Source organism: Oncorhynchus gorbuscha, linkage group LG03 (assembly GCF_021184085.1).
Source record: "Oncorhynchus gorbuscha isolate QuinsamMale2020 ecotype Even-year linkage group LG03, OgorEven_v1.0, whole genome shotgun sequence".
Taxonomy (NCBI): Eukaryota; Metazoa; Chordata; class Actinopteri; order Salmoniformes; family Salmonidae; genus Oncorhynchus; species Oncorhynchus gorbuscha.
The window spans coordinates 53,765,773-53,778,717 of NC_060175.1; the positions used below are offsets into that span (position 1 = coordinate 53,765,773).

At 44.0% G+C, this 12,945-nt stretch overlaps 2 protein-coding genes across 3 annotated transcripts in view; one reads left to right on the top strand and one right to left on the bottom strand.

Annotated features, from left to right (window-relative positions):
- Positions 1 to 380: 380 nt before the first annotated feature.
- edem1 (ER degradation enhancer, mannosidase alpha-like 1) lies at positions 381 to 7,192 on the top strand. 2 transcript variants are annotated; one of them, XM_046342968.1, is made up of 12 exons: positions 381 to 1,014; positions 1,916 to 1,988; positions 2,114 to 2,217; positions 2,594 to 2,765; positions 3,012 to 3,195; positions 3,323 to 3,497; positions 3,653 to 3,773; positions 3,939 to 4,109; positions 4,194 to 4,267; positions 4,561 to 4,657; positions 5,202 to 5,330; positions 5,583 to 7,192. In XM_046342968.1, exons 1-12 carry the CDS (start codon positions 551 to 553, stop codon positions 5,670 to 5,672), a joined length of 1,854 nt encoding a protein of 617 aa, XP_046198924.1. In that variant the 5' UTR covers positions 381 to 550; the 3' UTR covers positions 5,673 to 7,192. The 2 variants fall into 2 exon arrangements, with proteins under 2 accessions (XP_046198924.1, XP_046198923.1); XM_046342967.1 differs by having other exon boundaries at positions 382 to 1,014; positions 5,202 to 5,381.
- Positions 7,193 to 12,945, bottom strand: part of LOC124031567 (guanine nucleotide-binding protein G(t) subunit alpha-like) — a 6,986-nt gene continuing 1,233 nt past the window's right edge. Inside the window, exons 2-9 of the mRNA XM_046342969.1 lie at positions 10,443 to 10,485; positions 10,193 to 10,334; positions 9,871 to 10,028; positions 9,433 to 9,561; positions 9,125 to 9,254; positions 8,699 to 8,852; positions 8,279 to 8,485; positions 7,193 to 8,068 (exon numbers count right to left, since the gene is read on the bottom strand). Of these exons, the coding sequence (XP_046198925.1) occupies positions 8,295 to 8,485; positions 8,699 to 8,852; positions 9,125 to 9,254; positions 9,433 to 9,561; positions 9,871 to 10,028; positions 10,193 to 10,334; positions 10,443 to 10,485 (947 nt within the window). The 3' untranslated portion in view covers positions 7,193 to 8,068; positions 8,279 to 8,294. The remainder of the gene's footprint in view (positions 8,069 to 8,278; positions 8,486 to 8,698; positions 8,853 to 9,124; positions 9,255 to 9,432; positions 9,562 to 9,870; positions 10,029 to 10,192; positions 10,335 to 10,442; positions 10,486 to 12,945) is intronic.

The following is a 12,945-nucleotide window of genomic DNA, read 5'->3' on the forward strand; positions in this document are numbered from 1 at the left end:
AATGTTTGATTTAGTCTACACTCATCATTGGACTAATAATTGTACCAAGAATCTCAGATGACTGGTAGGCTATGATTGTAACTCAAACAGATGCACAAACAAATGTCAGACAGTAAAAACAAAAAACGATTTGATGTCATTTGTTCTGACTGCAAATAATGCAAAGAATGCTGATGTGATTTTTCTGGTCGAATGTTATTTTCTGACACCGCCTGTCTCTGCCCCCACTACTTTTTCATGCTTGTGGCTATTTTCTATTGGCTCTAAAGTTATATTGCTTGACATACAGAAAAACGGACATGCATGGTAGCCAATTGCTGAAACGCGCCGGCCCCCTCTTTCTCGATGACGATATGACTGGAGCTCCAATCACACCGGGGAACCGGGGAGGGGCTGGTTTTGTTGACAGGAAGAGTGTGGTGCGCTGTCGACTTTGTCAGCCAGGCTGCCTAGGTGGCTTGTAAGCAATACACAGAAGACAATTCAGCCATCTATTCATCAAAGGATTGTCAAATTGAACTATGGTTTTTAAGACCGATCCAGGGCAAATATGCAATGGAGGTCAATAGTTGTTGCGCTCGTCGTGCTCAGACTCACTGTCAGTTGTCTGCTATGGCTAGCGTTTGGACTGGGACCTAGCTGGGGGTTCAACTTCCCCCTTAATTTCAATTTCAATTTGCACAAAATAGAACTTTTTAAGCAAGACGATGGGGAATCCGCAAAGGCCAATTCCTGGTCACAACGAATACACGGTCATGGAGACGCACAATGCAGGACCTCTTGTGCCAGTAAAGAGGACTCACCTAAGAAGTCTTACCTTAGCCTCTTTGAGGCGGACAGGGACGAGTATGACAGGAGATATAGCTCCTTCCCGGACACACTCAAGATAAAGATGAAAGGCATGGCCAAAGACATGTTCTACTTTGGATATGACAACTACATGAAATATGCCTTTCCTGAGGATGAGCTGAATCCCATTGACTGTCAAGGGAGAGGGCCTGACGTTCTCAACCCGTGAGTCATCTATAGCCCGATAGCTAGGCCTAGAACCAATCTGGTCACACTCACGTGAAATTGATTATTAGGCTACGGGTATGTGTGTGCACGATGACGTGCTGGATTGATTGATGTATTAGATTGGTAGACTATCCTGTTTTACTAGGTGTGTCCACTCTCCGTTCAACATTTCCATTCTGACTGATGTCTGGTAACTGTGTCTTGTGATTAGTGTAATTTGCATCGGTCTGTCATGCAGGACTTGCTAACAGATCTGGTTAAAAAGTTATGTAAATATCTAAATAAATATAGTTACAGTAAGGCTGGGGGTTCTATTTGCCTGGAGACCAGGCAAGGGTTCTATTTAAGCAATATGGCTTTTGGATGTTCTTATGCACGACGCAAAGCAGGGGGCCTGATACAGCCCTTAGCTGTGGTATATTGGCCATATACCACAAACCGCAAGAGCTACCTTATTGCTATTATAAACTGGTTACCAACATAATTAGAGCAGTAAAACTACATTTTTTTGTCATGTGTGTGGTATACGGTCTGATATACCACGGCTGTCAGCCAGTCAGGGCTCGAACCACCCAGTTTATTATTGACTTCATATACCAGGTAGTTTGGATACTGGGTGCTGATTGGCTAAAACAGCGTTCATATGTGAGACCATATACCACAATGTTTAGCCTTTTCACCTTGACATTCTTTAAAATCTGATAACAAAAGGCACAGCTGGACAAAATGTAATTTCTCTCAAGCTGAAACGGTCAATCCATTTAACTTGTTCAACGTGTGATCAAGTTGAATGTGATCCCATTATGAATGACTTGGTGCTTGCAATATAGCCTACATATACATGCCCTCAGTTATTGTCAAGCCTGTTATCTTTTTCAATGCTTCATTGTTTTTTCAGGTCAAACATCAACATCAATGATGTTTTGGGAAACTATTCCCTGACACTCATTGACACCCTTGACACCTTACTGGTAAGCCGCCTTATTCTGTATTCCTGTTTGATTTATTTTTGTGGGCTATTAAGGGGAATGGTATTGCTAAAACAGTTTACTGTCAAGGGTCTTTTTAATGATCCCGATAATGTCTCTCATTCCAGGTACTGGGGAATGTGTCTGAGTTTCACAGAGCTGTGAAGTTGGTGATAGACACCGTCTCTTTCGACAAGGACTCCACTGTGCAGGTGTTTGAGGCTAACATCAGGTATTACATATGTCATTCCTTTCAAATAGTGACTGAAATGTGTTTGATTAGCTTCGGGTCAAGTTACAGATGTAAAGGTGGCGCAAACAGATTTACAACCACGGTGGAGTTGCCGCTAACGTTTCAGTAAAGAACATTTCGTTTGTCTTCACGAGTGGCAAAAAAAAGAAAAAAGAAAGAAGCAATACAAGTGTTGTGATTGTAGATGAGGTATTGGTTAGGCATTGTTTAAAAGTAGGGCAATGGTAGCTCTTATCTAGTGGTTGGTAGCAGAGTTCAATGCATTTCTCTGAAGCATATCTAAATGCCTAACCAAGGACTACCTTCTAACATCACTTGGATTGTTGTCTCATTCGTTCATTCTCTGTCCCTCCAGGATCCTGGGTAGCTTGATCTCTGCTCACATCCTCCTGACTGACCCCAAGCATCCCTTCGGCAACGTGGGCCTGGTGGACTATGACAATGAGCTACTGCACCTGGCCCACGACCTGGCAGTACGCCTGCTGCCAGCCTTCGAGAACACCAGCACAGGCATTCCCTACCCCAGGGTAAGAGGAGAGTAGAGCTGCATAGTGGGTTACCTGATATTGCCTGGGTTCATAGTGATTTGACAGCCCTGGTTTTGTAGACGGGGGGGGGATACCAAACAGGGGTGGAGGGAGATCTTAGACCATTAAACAACCACAGAGATCCACTACAGTATGTCTCATTGACATTTACTTCACCTGTTGTACAACTGAAATGACTGTAATGTTCCTCAGTGACTGGATCGCCCTGTCACTTCATTTCCTCAGGTGAACCTGAAGAGTGGTGTCCCTCCAGACAGCATCAATGAGACTTGCACAGCAGGGGCTGGCTCCCTGCTGGTGGAGTTCGGCATTCTCAGCCGTCTGATTGGCGACTCCACGTTCGAGTGGGTGGCCAGACGGGCTGTCCGAGCCTTGTGGAAACTGAGGAGCAATGAGACGGGCTTGCTAGGTGAGTAGAGATCCGTTTTTTTTTTGGTGTAGTCTTATGTTGGTACGTAGATGTTTGCTTATGCGTAGCAGCGTCTTTCCCTTCTTGTTGCATGTCAAATGGTTACCTCTTCTCTTTGAACTCTCAGGGAACGTGGTGAACATCCAAACGGGACAGTGGGTTAGCAAGCAGAGTGGCCTGGGAGCAGGGATGGACTCGTTCTACGAGTACCTGCTCAAGTCTTACATCCTGTTTGGAGAGAAAGAGGACTACCGGATGTTCCAAGCTTCTTATGAGAGCATCCAGAACCACCTGAGAAGAGGGTCAGTCCTGTGCTTGAATTGACTTGATTTTTTTGTGTGTGTGTGTGTGTGTGTTGGTATATTGGCGGTGTGTTGTTTAGTGTTGATCTACGCTCTGTGAAGGTAATGTGTATGATGATGTCGTCTGAGAACCTTCTCCCCTGTTGAACCTGCAGGAGGGAGTCATGTAACGAAGGAGAAGGGGACCCTCCTCTCTACGTCAATGTGAACATGTTCAACGGCCAGATCATGAACACCTGGATCGACTCCCTGCAGGCCTTCTTCCCTGGCCTCCTGGTAGACACCTCTCTCTCTGGGAATGGGGAGCTGCGCAGCCCTGCATATGTCCTCAGCCAACATTGTCCCAATAAATGTTGTATGTTCATCCTGACAGTGTTATTACTGTTTGTGATGATGATGTTTTCCCTGTGTTGACCTCTGACCTTGTGTTGTACTCGCCAGGTGTTGAATGGTGATGTGGAGGAGGCCATTTGCCTGCATGCATTCTACTACGCCATCTGGAAGCGCTTCGGGGCCCTGCCGGAGAGGTACAACTGGCAGCTACAGGCGCCTGACGTGCTCTTCTACCCCCTGAGGCCAGAACTGGTGGAGTCCACCTATCTCCTGTACCAGGTACCAGTGCTTCACATTAATTTGAAACACAATGTTTGAATGTTATGAGCTGCTCTGAGTGAGCTATTTAATTTCCCCTCCCAGGCAACCAAGAATCCTTTCTATTTACACGTTGGAATGGATATCCTAGAGAGCCTAGAAAAAAATGCCAAAGTCAGGTATGAGTCGGATCTGGGAGGAACACAACTTTAGAGTGTTTTAGGATGTCTCGTTCTACTGACTTAGGATGTCTCGTTCTACTGACTTAGGATGTCTCGTTCTACTGACTTAGGATGTCTCGTTCTACTGACTTAGGATGTCTCGTTCTACTGACTTAGGATGTCTCGTTCTACTGACTTAGGATGTCTCGTTCTACTGACTTAGGATGTCTCGTTCTACTGACTTAGGATGTCTCGTTCTACTGACTTGACGTCACACCTGGGTTCCCTAAACGGATGTGTGTATTTGGCAGGTGTGGGTATGCCACTCTCCACCACGTGGTGGACAAGTCCAAAGAGGATCGCATGGAGAGCTTCTTCCTCAGCGAGACCTGCAAATACCTTTACCTGGTATGTGTACCTGTACTGTCTGCAAATACCTTTACCTGGTATGTGTACCTGTACTGTCTGCAAATACCTTTACCTGGTATGTGGACCTGCACTGTCTGCAAATACCTTTACCTGGTATGTGGACCTGTACGGTCTGCAAATACCTTTACCTGGTATGTGGACCTGCACTGTCTGCAAATACCTTTACCTGGTATGTGGACCTGTACTGTCTGCAAATACCTTTACCTGGTATGTGGACCTGTACTGTCTGCAAATACCTTTACCTGGTATGTGGACCTGTACTGTCTGCAAATACCTTTACCTGGTATGTGGACCTGTACTGTCTGCAAATACCTTTACCTGGTATGTGGACCTGCACTGTCTGCAAATACCTTTACCTGGTATGTGGACCTGCACTGTCTGCAAATACCTTTACCTGGTATGTGGACCTGCACTGTCTGCAAATACCTTTACCTGGTATGTTGGTCAGAAACTGGAATGGGCTTTTCTAAGCTAATATAACCTGACTTTCCTTCTAGTTAATCCTATGACCCTCTCCTTCCAGCTGTTTGACGATGACAACCCCTTGCACAAATCCGAGAACAAGTACATCTTCACCACGGAGGGCCATGTAGTGCCTATCGACAAGCGTTTTCGGGAGAAGCAGTGGAACGACCTGTCCCCCTGTGAGAAGGTGGTACCAGATCAGGAAACTTCCAATGGGCCTTTCTCTAACAATAGCAACGTAATGACCCTCTGATATATAAATACACATTACTATGACACTGCCTGCAGGATCAAGTACCGCAGTTTAAAATATACAGTAATGAATAACGTACATTTCTTTATGCTAAAATATGCGGAGTAAGATTGCTGATAGGTTACATGTGTATAATCTTTTTTTTCTGTACAAATCTTCCGCTCTCCTCTTCTTTCTCTCTTTCAGTGTGACCGGATCCCCGAGGAGCGGAGGTATTCTCTGCCTCTGAAGAGTGTGTACATGAGACAGATCGATCACATGGTGGGACTGTTTTGAGCTCTTGGAGGAGAGGAGGAGACTGGTGTGAATGGGTCCCCAGTCAGTAGACTCACCCAGGCACAGCTTGTTGTGCGTATAGGACAGGGGAATAAACCCTTATCGTCTCACCCCCCCCACTCAACTCTTCTGCTGCTCAGGACCAAGGTGGACAATACCAACCCTCTAGAACACCTTTGAATTATAATTTTATTTTTTTGCGTTGTTGTCTTATAATATGCATCACTTAGTGTACAGAGGGAGACATTTATTTTTAAAGGAGACTTTAAAAAAAAAATATATGTTTTGATTGTGATTCGTCAGGGTTGGTGCCAGTAAGACTGGGATTTTTTTTTTCAGGAATAAATGAACCAAGCAATGAGGGATTTAGTGTTTGGGTGTGGGTCTGTAGCTAGGTTTTCTGAACATACAGCTGATCTGTGAAATATTTTTGGGGTTCGGGGAACAGTGCCATCCAGATACAGGTTTGTAGTCCACAGCGTAGTTTTTAATGTGCATTACTCAAAAATAGATCTCACTACACAAGGGGACTAGTGCCTCACTGCTTGGGATTTCCAAAGGACACTTTGGAATGTCAGAGTTCTTATGTTTTCAACTGAGAAGTTTTCAGAGGCCTCCGCTTCGGAGTCATCCAGCTTTTATCTTTTTTTCTCCATTCAGTAATATTACGTTTGTGAGGTGAATGTGTGACATATGCATCTCTGACTATCATGCAATGGCCCTTGCAATAGGCAGATGTATGCATGTCATTTTATGTGCCATGACAGTGAGATATAGATTTACACAATCACATGGACAATAGTGCCTTGGGCTTTTTGGTTCATTGTTAATACAGACTTACCTTTACCTGGTATGTATACCTGACATACAGTCTGTCATACCTGTATGTTTGAACAAAGCCATAAAGTGTGTCATGTTTTTAAGGTCGCTGTGTAAGAGTGTCATGTCTCCATTGAACAACAACGATACGTTTCTACTTGTAGTATTCCTATTCAAGAAAGGGCTATATCATGTCACACTCATGCGGAATATATTTTCTGTTGAGCATGCAGGTTGTACGACTTTGTTCACGCTCCTGTTAGCTTAGCTCTATATCCAAAGTTTTAGTACGTAGTAATACAGTATGTGTATGTGGAAGCAGATGGTCCTTCCCATCGACAACCATCCCCGAATGCTGCTATCAGAATGTTTTAAGTTCCTGTATGTGGAGAGGAAACTCAGGGATTGACAAATGTCATGTTTCTTTTCTGGGAGTGAACTCTCGATGGTTTTTGTTAAAGATGATCTTCTTGACATCTTGTTTTTGCCCTCCATTGTCTTCGAACCGTCTCAGTTATTTTGGTTTTTTGATAAACGAATCAGGACTGAACCATTCTTCTCTTAGGCCGTCTTGAATTTGAACTAATGATTTTCTCCTCTACAGTTCAGACCATGTTGTAACAATGGGCTTTCTCTTCATGTCAGAAATCTCTCTTTTTTTTTTTTAATAGTCTGAAATAAATGCAAAGTACAGAACATGACAATATTGAGGTGAATTTATTTAGTAATTAGTTCAGAGGTTAGTTTTCTACAGAAGCTTTAACTTAATTTCTGATTTCACATGAAGTTTTCATGTTTTATTTCTGTACAGAATGTGGCCCAAAGACTTACAAGGTATTCAAATTAGTATGTGACCAAGCTACATCCATAAAAATACTGCGTCTTTACTACAGTCGCTCATCAGTGAAATAGTTCTAGATACAAGTTACCCTCAACTTTACAATTCTGTGATGTTTGACATATAAGAATGAATTGGTCTGATTTCATGTCATTGGTCCTCTCCTGTAGCTTGAGGTCTTTCATATTGTGCCCACTATACGTACAGCTCAATATCTGTTCTACACATACAACACATTTTTGCTGATGAATGGGTTTTGTAACCTGTTGTCACGCAAGTTGAAATATGTCTGCAGGTTACTGGAGCATAGAGATGATACATAGCCTTACACCTATTCAAATGTACTGTCTGTGGGAAGAAGCGCTTTCTGCTGACAGGCGCCGATCTTTCAACTACAGGTTGCATAGCACTGCAATGGAAAAGGAGTTCCTATTCAAGACATTTAACAAAGGACGATAGCTTGACTATGATTGACTTATAACATAAATCTGTACAGTATAGATCCTCTTACTTTGACAGTACACCTATTTTCCAGGTCTCAAATGAACTTAAATGTCTTTGGTTATGATGCTGCGTTTTGTATGAATTCGTGTGTGTGTGTGTGTAGTATCATAATTTGTGAATGGCAGCTTCCAGAGACAGTCGCTGTGTTGGTCTCCTTCGTCCGGTCTTCTTGAGGAGATTGTATCCCGCAGTTTGAAGGGGGAAGGGGATAGGATTCAGAGGGTAAACCAACACCCTGAAACAGAGGAGTGTTTAGTGGAAATCACAGACGGCGTGGGCCATTGGGGGGGGGAGTGACAGAGAAATGACGTGCTAATTCCTAGTGAGCTATCATCCGGGTGAACTACAGTTAACTACGGGGCTCTGTGATTCAATGGGCAGAGTACCATCCCAGAGGCAGACAATCTCTCAGTATCATAGTCTAGGCCAGAAGAGTTCCACTCACCTATATGGCGTGGCTCTTAGAAGAGACCACAACTCTTTAGGTTTTCTTTGATGATGATGTCAGTTACGGCGTCAAATACAAACTTGACGTTCTCTGTGTCTGTGGCACAGGTCATGTGTGAGTAGACCTCCTTGATATCTCGCCGCAAGTTCAGGTCCAGGAACTGGAGTTTGATGTAGTTGCCAGCATCCTCATAGGTGTTGGGGCCTACAGGGAATCCAACAACATTTAGGGAAATAATACCTATATTGTCAAAAGACTCAACAGAAATCAGAGCTGCCTTAGGCTATGGATGACAAACACAGTATGCAATAGTTGAGCTCTGACATTGCTCCTGACATCGAGAGAACATAGAGGGGGAAAAGGGCGTGTTCCAAAGAGAACATTGCTTGAGTGACAGATCTGCTGTTGTGAGCCCACCGTCGTAGTCGGGGAAGCACATGCTGAGGTGAGCCTTCTTGATCTTCTCGGTGAAGACGTCTTTCTTGTTGAGGAAGAGTACGATGGAGGTGGCAATAAAGTAGCGGTGGTTGCAGATGCTGTTGAACAGGTGGAGACTCTCGTGCATTCGGTTCTTCATGAGGAGAGAACCGCATTCAGAAAAAGAGGGACAAATGGATTGCGTTGCATGAAACACGCCTATGAAACAAATTTCTCTGCAATTCATCTGTCCGAGAGCTCACAAAAGCTCATTTGACCACGACACTACTACTACTACTACTACTACTACTACAGTGCCACAGTCACTACCTCAATCTACCCTCTTTGATCGTGGCGTCTCTTCACTTCGTTCCAACAGTGGCTCCTTCAATCTAGCGTCTACAATGTGACGATAATGTATCTCACCACTTCGTCATCCTCCACCAGCACCATGTCGTAGGCGCTCAGAGCAGCGATGAAGATAATACAGGTCACTCCCTCAAAGCAGTGGATCCATTTCTTCCTCTCTGAGCGCTGGCCGCCCACGTCAAACATCCTGCAGGAGAGAGAGAGGGAGCGCTTGCAGATGTCACTGTGTTGCTCGCCAATGTTATTACAATGTTATTGTCACCTGAGCTCATTGGATTACTTTAAAGAGAAATGTTGCTTTTCAGTGTTTTGGGGATTCTGATCAATGGGGATTAACGCAGACTTCGTTGTGTTTCCAGCCTCACCTGAAGTTGAGGTCTTTTAAGCCGAACTGGGTCTCTATGATACCAGTGGTCTTTACTCTTGATCGCAACATGTCCTGCTCAGTGGGGATGTATCCAGGCTGGACCAGCCTCTCCAAGTCATTCAGATAGCTAGGTGGGACACAAAGAGAGGAACAACCTCCTTCCTTCGCCTGGTTCATCAACACACTAATGTAGGATTAACGATGTATCTATATAAAAGTCTAGCAAGAGGTCCAAAGCTCTTAGGGCTAGTTTCCCAGATACAGAGCCAGGCCCTGGACTAAAAAGCATTCTCAATGGAGATTCTCAATTTGAAAGTGCTTTTTAGTCTTAGAAAACCAGTCCTTTGTTTATGTGGATATGATGGTAATGGTTTCATAGGGATGGGGGGAAAGGGAACAGGGATGGGCTCGGTCCAGTCCAGGAGAGTAAACCTACTATCCAGCGGAGTCGTTAAGCTGGTACTCAGAGGCCCTGTCGTAGCATGCCTGGATACCAGTGTCCTTCCACAGCCGGATGATGATGTCAGACAGCTCTTTGGGCATGGAACCCTCCTCAATGGTGTCTGCCAGGTGCATGAGCTTCCTGGAATCGTCCTACAGACACACACAAGCACCAAAAACACACATCATGCTCACTGTACTCAGTTTGTCAAAGGGTTTTATGTCACATCCCAAACAATATGATGCCTGGCTTGGGTATGTTATATAATCCACCTGTCTGAACAGTGTACTGTAGACAGTCGGTGTTCAGTAGCTACCTGCTGAGCGGTGTCACCGTAGCCGATGTTGAGTTGAGTCATGCCCTTTACAATCGCCATGATGGACTGAAGGGTATTGCTGTAGATGATGGTGACAAACTCCATGGACTCTTCAAGAGAGTAACCATCTTGATGGATAATTCTGTTGCGAGAAGACAAGCAGCCACAGATAAAGTTGACGTTTGACCTTTGAGACACCAATATGTTTTATGACATATTGCACTGGGTACAATAGTGTCACCCGACTCACTTCATCTGTTTGACGATGGTGCTCTTTCCTGATTCTCCAGCACCTGTACACAAGTGGGGGGGGGCTTAGTGACACGCAATACAATTATTTCGATCTCAGGTATGTATATAGAAATGGCAGCCTGTGGTAAGAGACAGTGATCTACTGCATGGTGAGGTTTTGGGAGTGTGTCGATCAGTCTGTATGTAGGAAGCAGGATTCACATTTACAGTACCAAAGATGACCACTGGGCCGCAGTGTTAGACTATTTTAGACCTGGAGTGACAGGTCCCAAAGTGTCCTCCCTTCTTCCATTTCACTTTCCCCCTCTCTTTTCCTCCCCTACTATTCCCTCCATTTTCTTTCCTGTCCTGTTATGGTCCCCTCCGTTGAATCGGCGTGTGCCCTGACCCACAGATGATCCACACAAGGGCACCAAGCTCATTACTCCTCTCCTAAGCCCCTCCAAAGCTGATGGCAGGAAGAACTTTGTCACGGAGATCTAGTATGACTCACTCTCCTGCTGCGTCCTCTATAGCCATCATGGTTATTATTTGTCCCTGCCGATCATCTATGAACGTTTGAACGTCTTGAAAAATGATCAGGCCTTAATGGCCACATGTTCTCTTAAATCTCCACTCGGTACAGCCAGAAGAGGACTGGCCACCCCTCAAGTCCTGATTCATCTCTAGTTTTCTTCCTAGGTTCCTGCCTTCTAGGGAGTTTCTCCTAGCCACTGTGCTTCTGCATCTGCATTGCTTGCTCTTTGCAGGGCCAGTGAGAAACACTCACTACTTTACTTTCCATTAGAGTTTCTATGAGTTGTGGAGGCCCCTCAGGGACAGTGTCAATGTGACAACTGGGCGAAGAGTCCTATACATGCCGAATGTTGTTATGTCAGCAGCACCACCTGGAATCTGCATGTGTTCCACTTGCTCATGACATGGCTACTACACCTCAGGGATTTACAATCCATGTTGTGGCCCTAATCAAGTTTCTGATGACATGAACGTGCTCCCTCCCAATGCCTCTCTCTCCCCCTCTCTTCCTTTAGGTCCTTCAATGGAAATGAACGGGTTTTGTATGCTAAGCATCGTTATTTCTGTGTAGTCTCCACTCTCTCGTTCTGAACTTCCGACGAGAGCCGGGCTGGCGTGTCTTCGTGTCAATGATCGCAAGAGCAGCTGCTCACCAGTTCGACGGCTCCAATGCTCCGAAATATCCACTATGAGTTTTTTTTTGTTGCTATCGCAGGTTAACACTTGATCTGATTGAATCTAGGCCTTAGTTCAGTATTGGTGCAGGGTGTTATGTTGAGGGTGGATGTTGGGGTCAGTAGCGCTTTAATAGGTTTGCCTTGGGGGTAATTAGGCTGTAGGGCATGTGTGTGTGCAGTAGTGTGAGGTTAAACCTTCTGTATTGCAACAGTTGTTGTTTTAGGATTACCGGGAGATTGAGGTGATTAATTACCAAAGTGTTTAGAACAATAGTGTGACAGCCAGGGGTGGATAAGCTAGGCCTCTGGCCTTGACATAGAGACCGATGCTTAGTCCCACCAATGTTGCTGATGCAAAATGTAGTGCGTCTGAATATCAGCAGTTTCAGTCAATTATTTTTAGCAAATGTCTACAAGAGGGTAAATGTATTTGGCATAGTAATCCTATTATCGTTGACATTTCCCTTGATTCATCCCCAATAAAGACAAAATCATGAAAAATAATCTGTGTAATTATCTCTTCAATGAAAATAGTGTTTGCAAGGCTGGTAAAGTTTAAATTATAATCCAACTTGGTTTAGGACTAAGACCATCCTTAGAACCAACTTGGTCTCAGAGCATTTCTTATTATTCTGTGTGTAAATCCGAGACACTCCATTTATTATGATTTGTTACGCTTCGTATTGTATATATTAATTTGTGAATGTCCATTGCCCATTTAGTATGATATATTAAGAATTCATATAATATCTTGCAAATTTGCAAAACTTATGATATATATTACGAATTCTAGCGAGGTGGTTAGGTAGCTAATGTTAGCTAGCTTGCTAACGTTAGCTAGGCAAGGGGTTAGCGTTAAGTTTAGGGTTAAGTTTGGGAGTTCAGTTAAAGCTTAAGGCTTAAGGTTAGGGTTAGTGGAAGAGTTAGCTAACAGTAGCTAAAAAGTAGTAAGCAGTTGAAAAGTTGCTAAATAGCTAAAATTATACATGATGAGATTTGAACTCCCAACATTTGGTTTGCTGGAAGTTCGCATTATACGCTCACCCGTCCACCCCAACCAACCAGCTTGCTTTTGTTTTTGTCTTAACCATCTATCTTATGTAACCATACTAAACGTAACTTATCATACTAATTTGAGTGTCCCGGATTTGCATTTACTATGTTACGTCTAGTCTATGAGACCAGGCTGTTGGAACTGTTATACTGGGTGATTAATGATGAATGATATAATACCAAGAGCCAATACACATCTTCAATACACATCTGAATTATTCAACACCACCGGACTTATGAAAATTGCAATTGGCT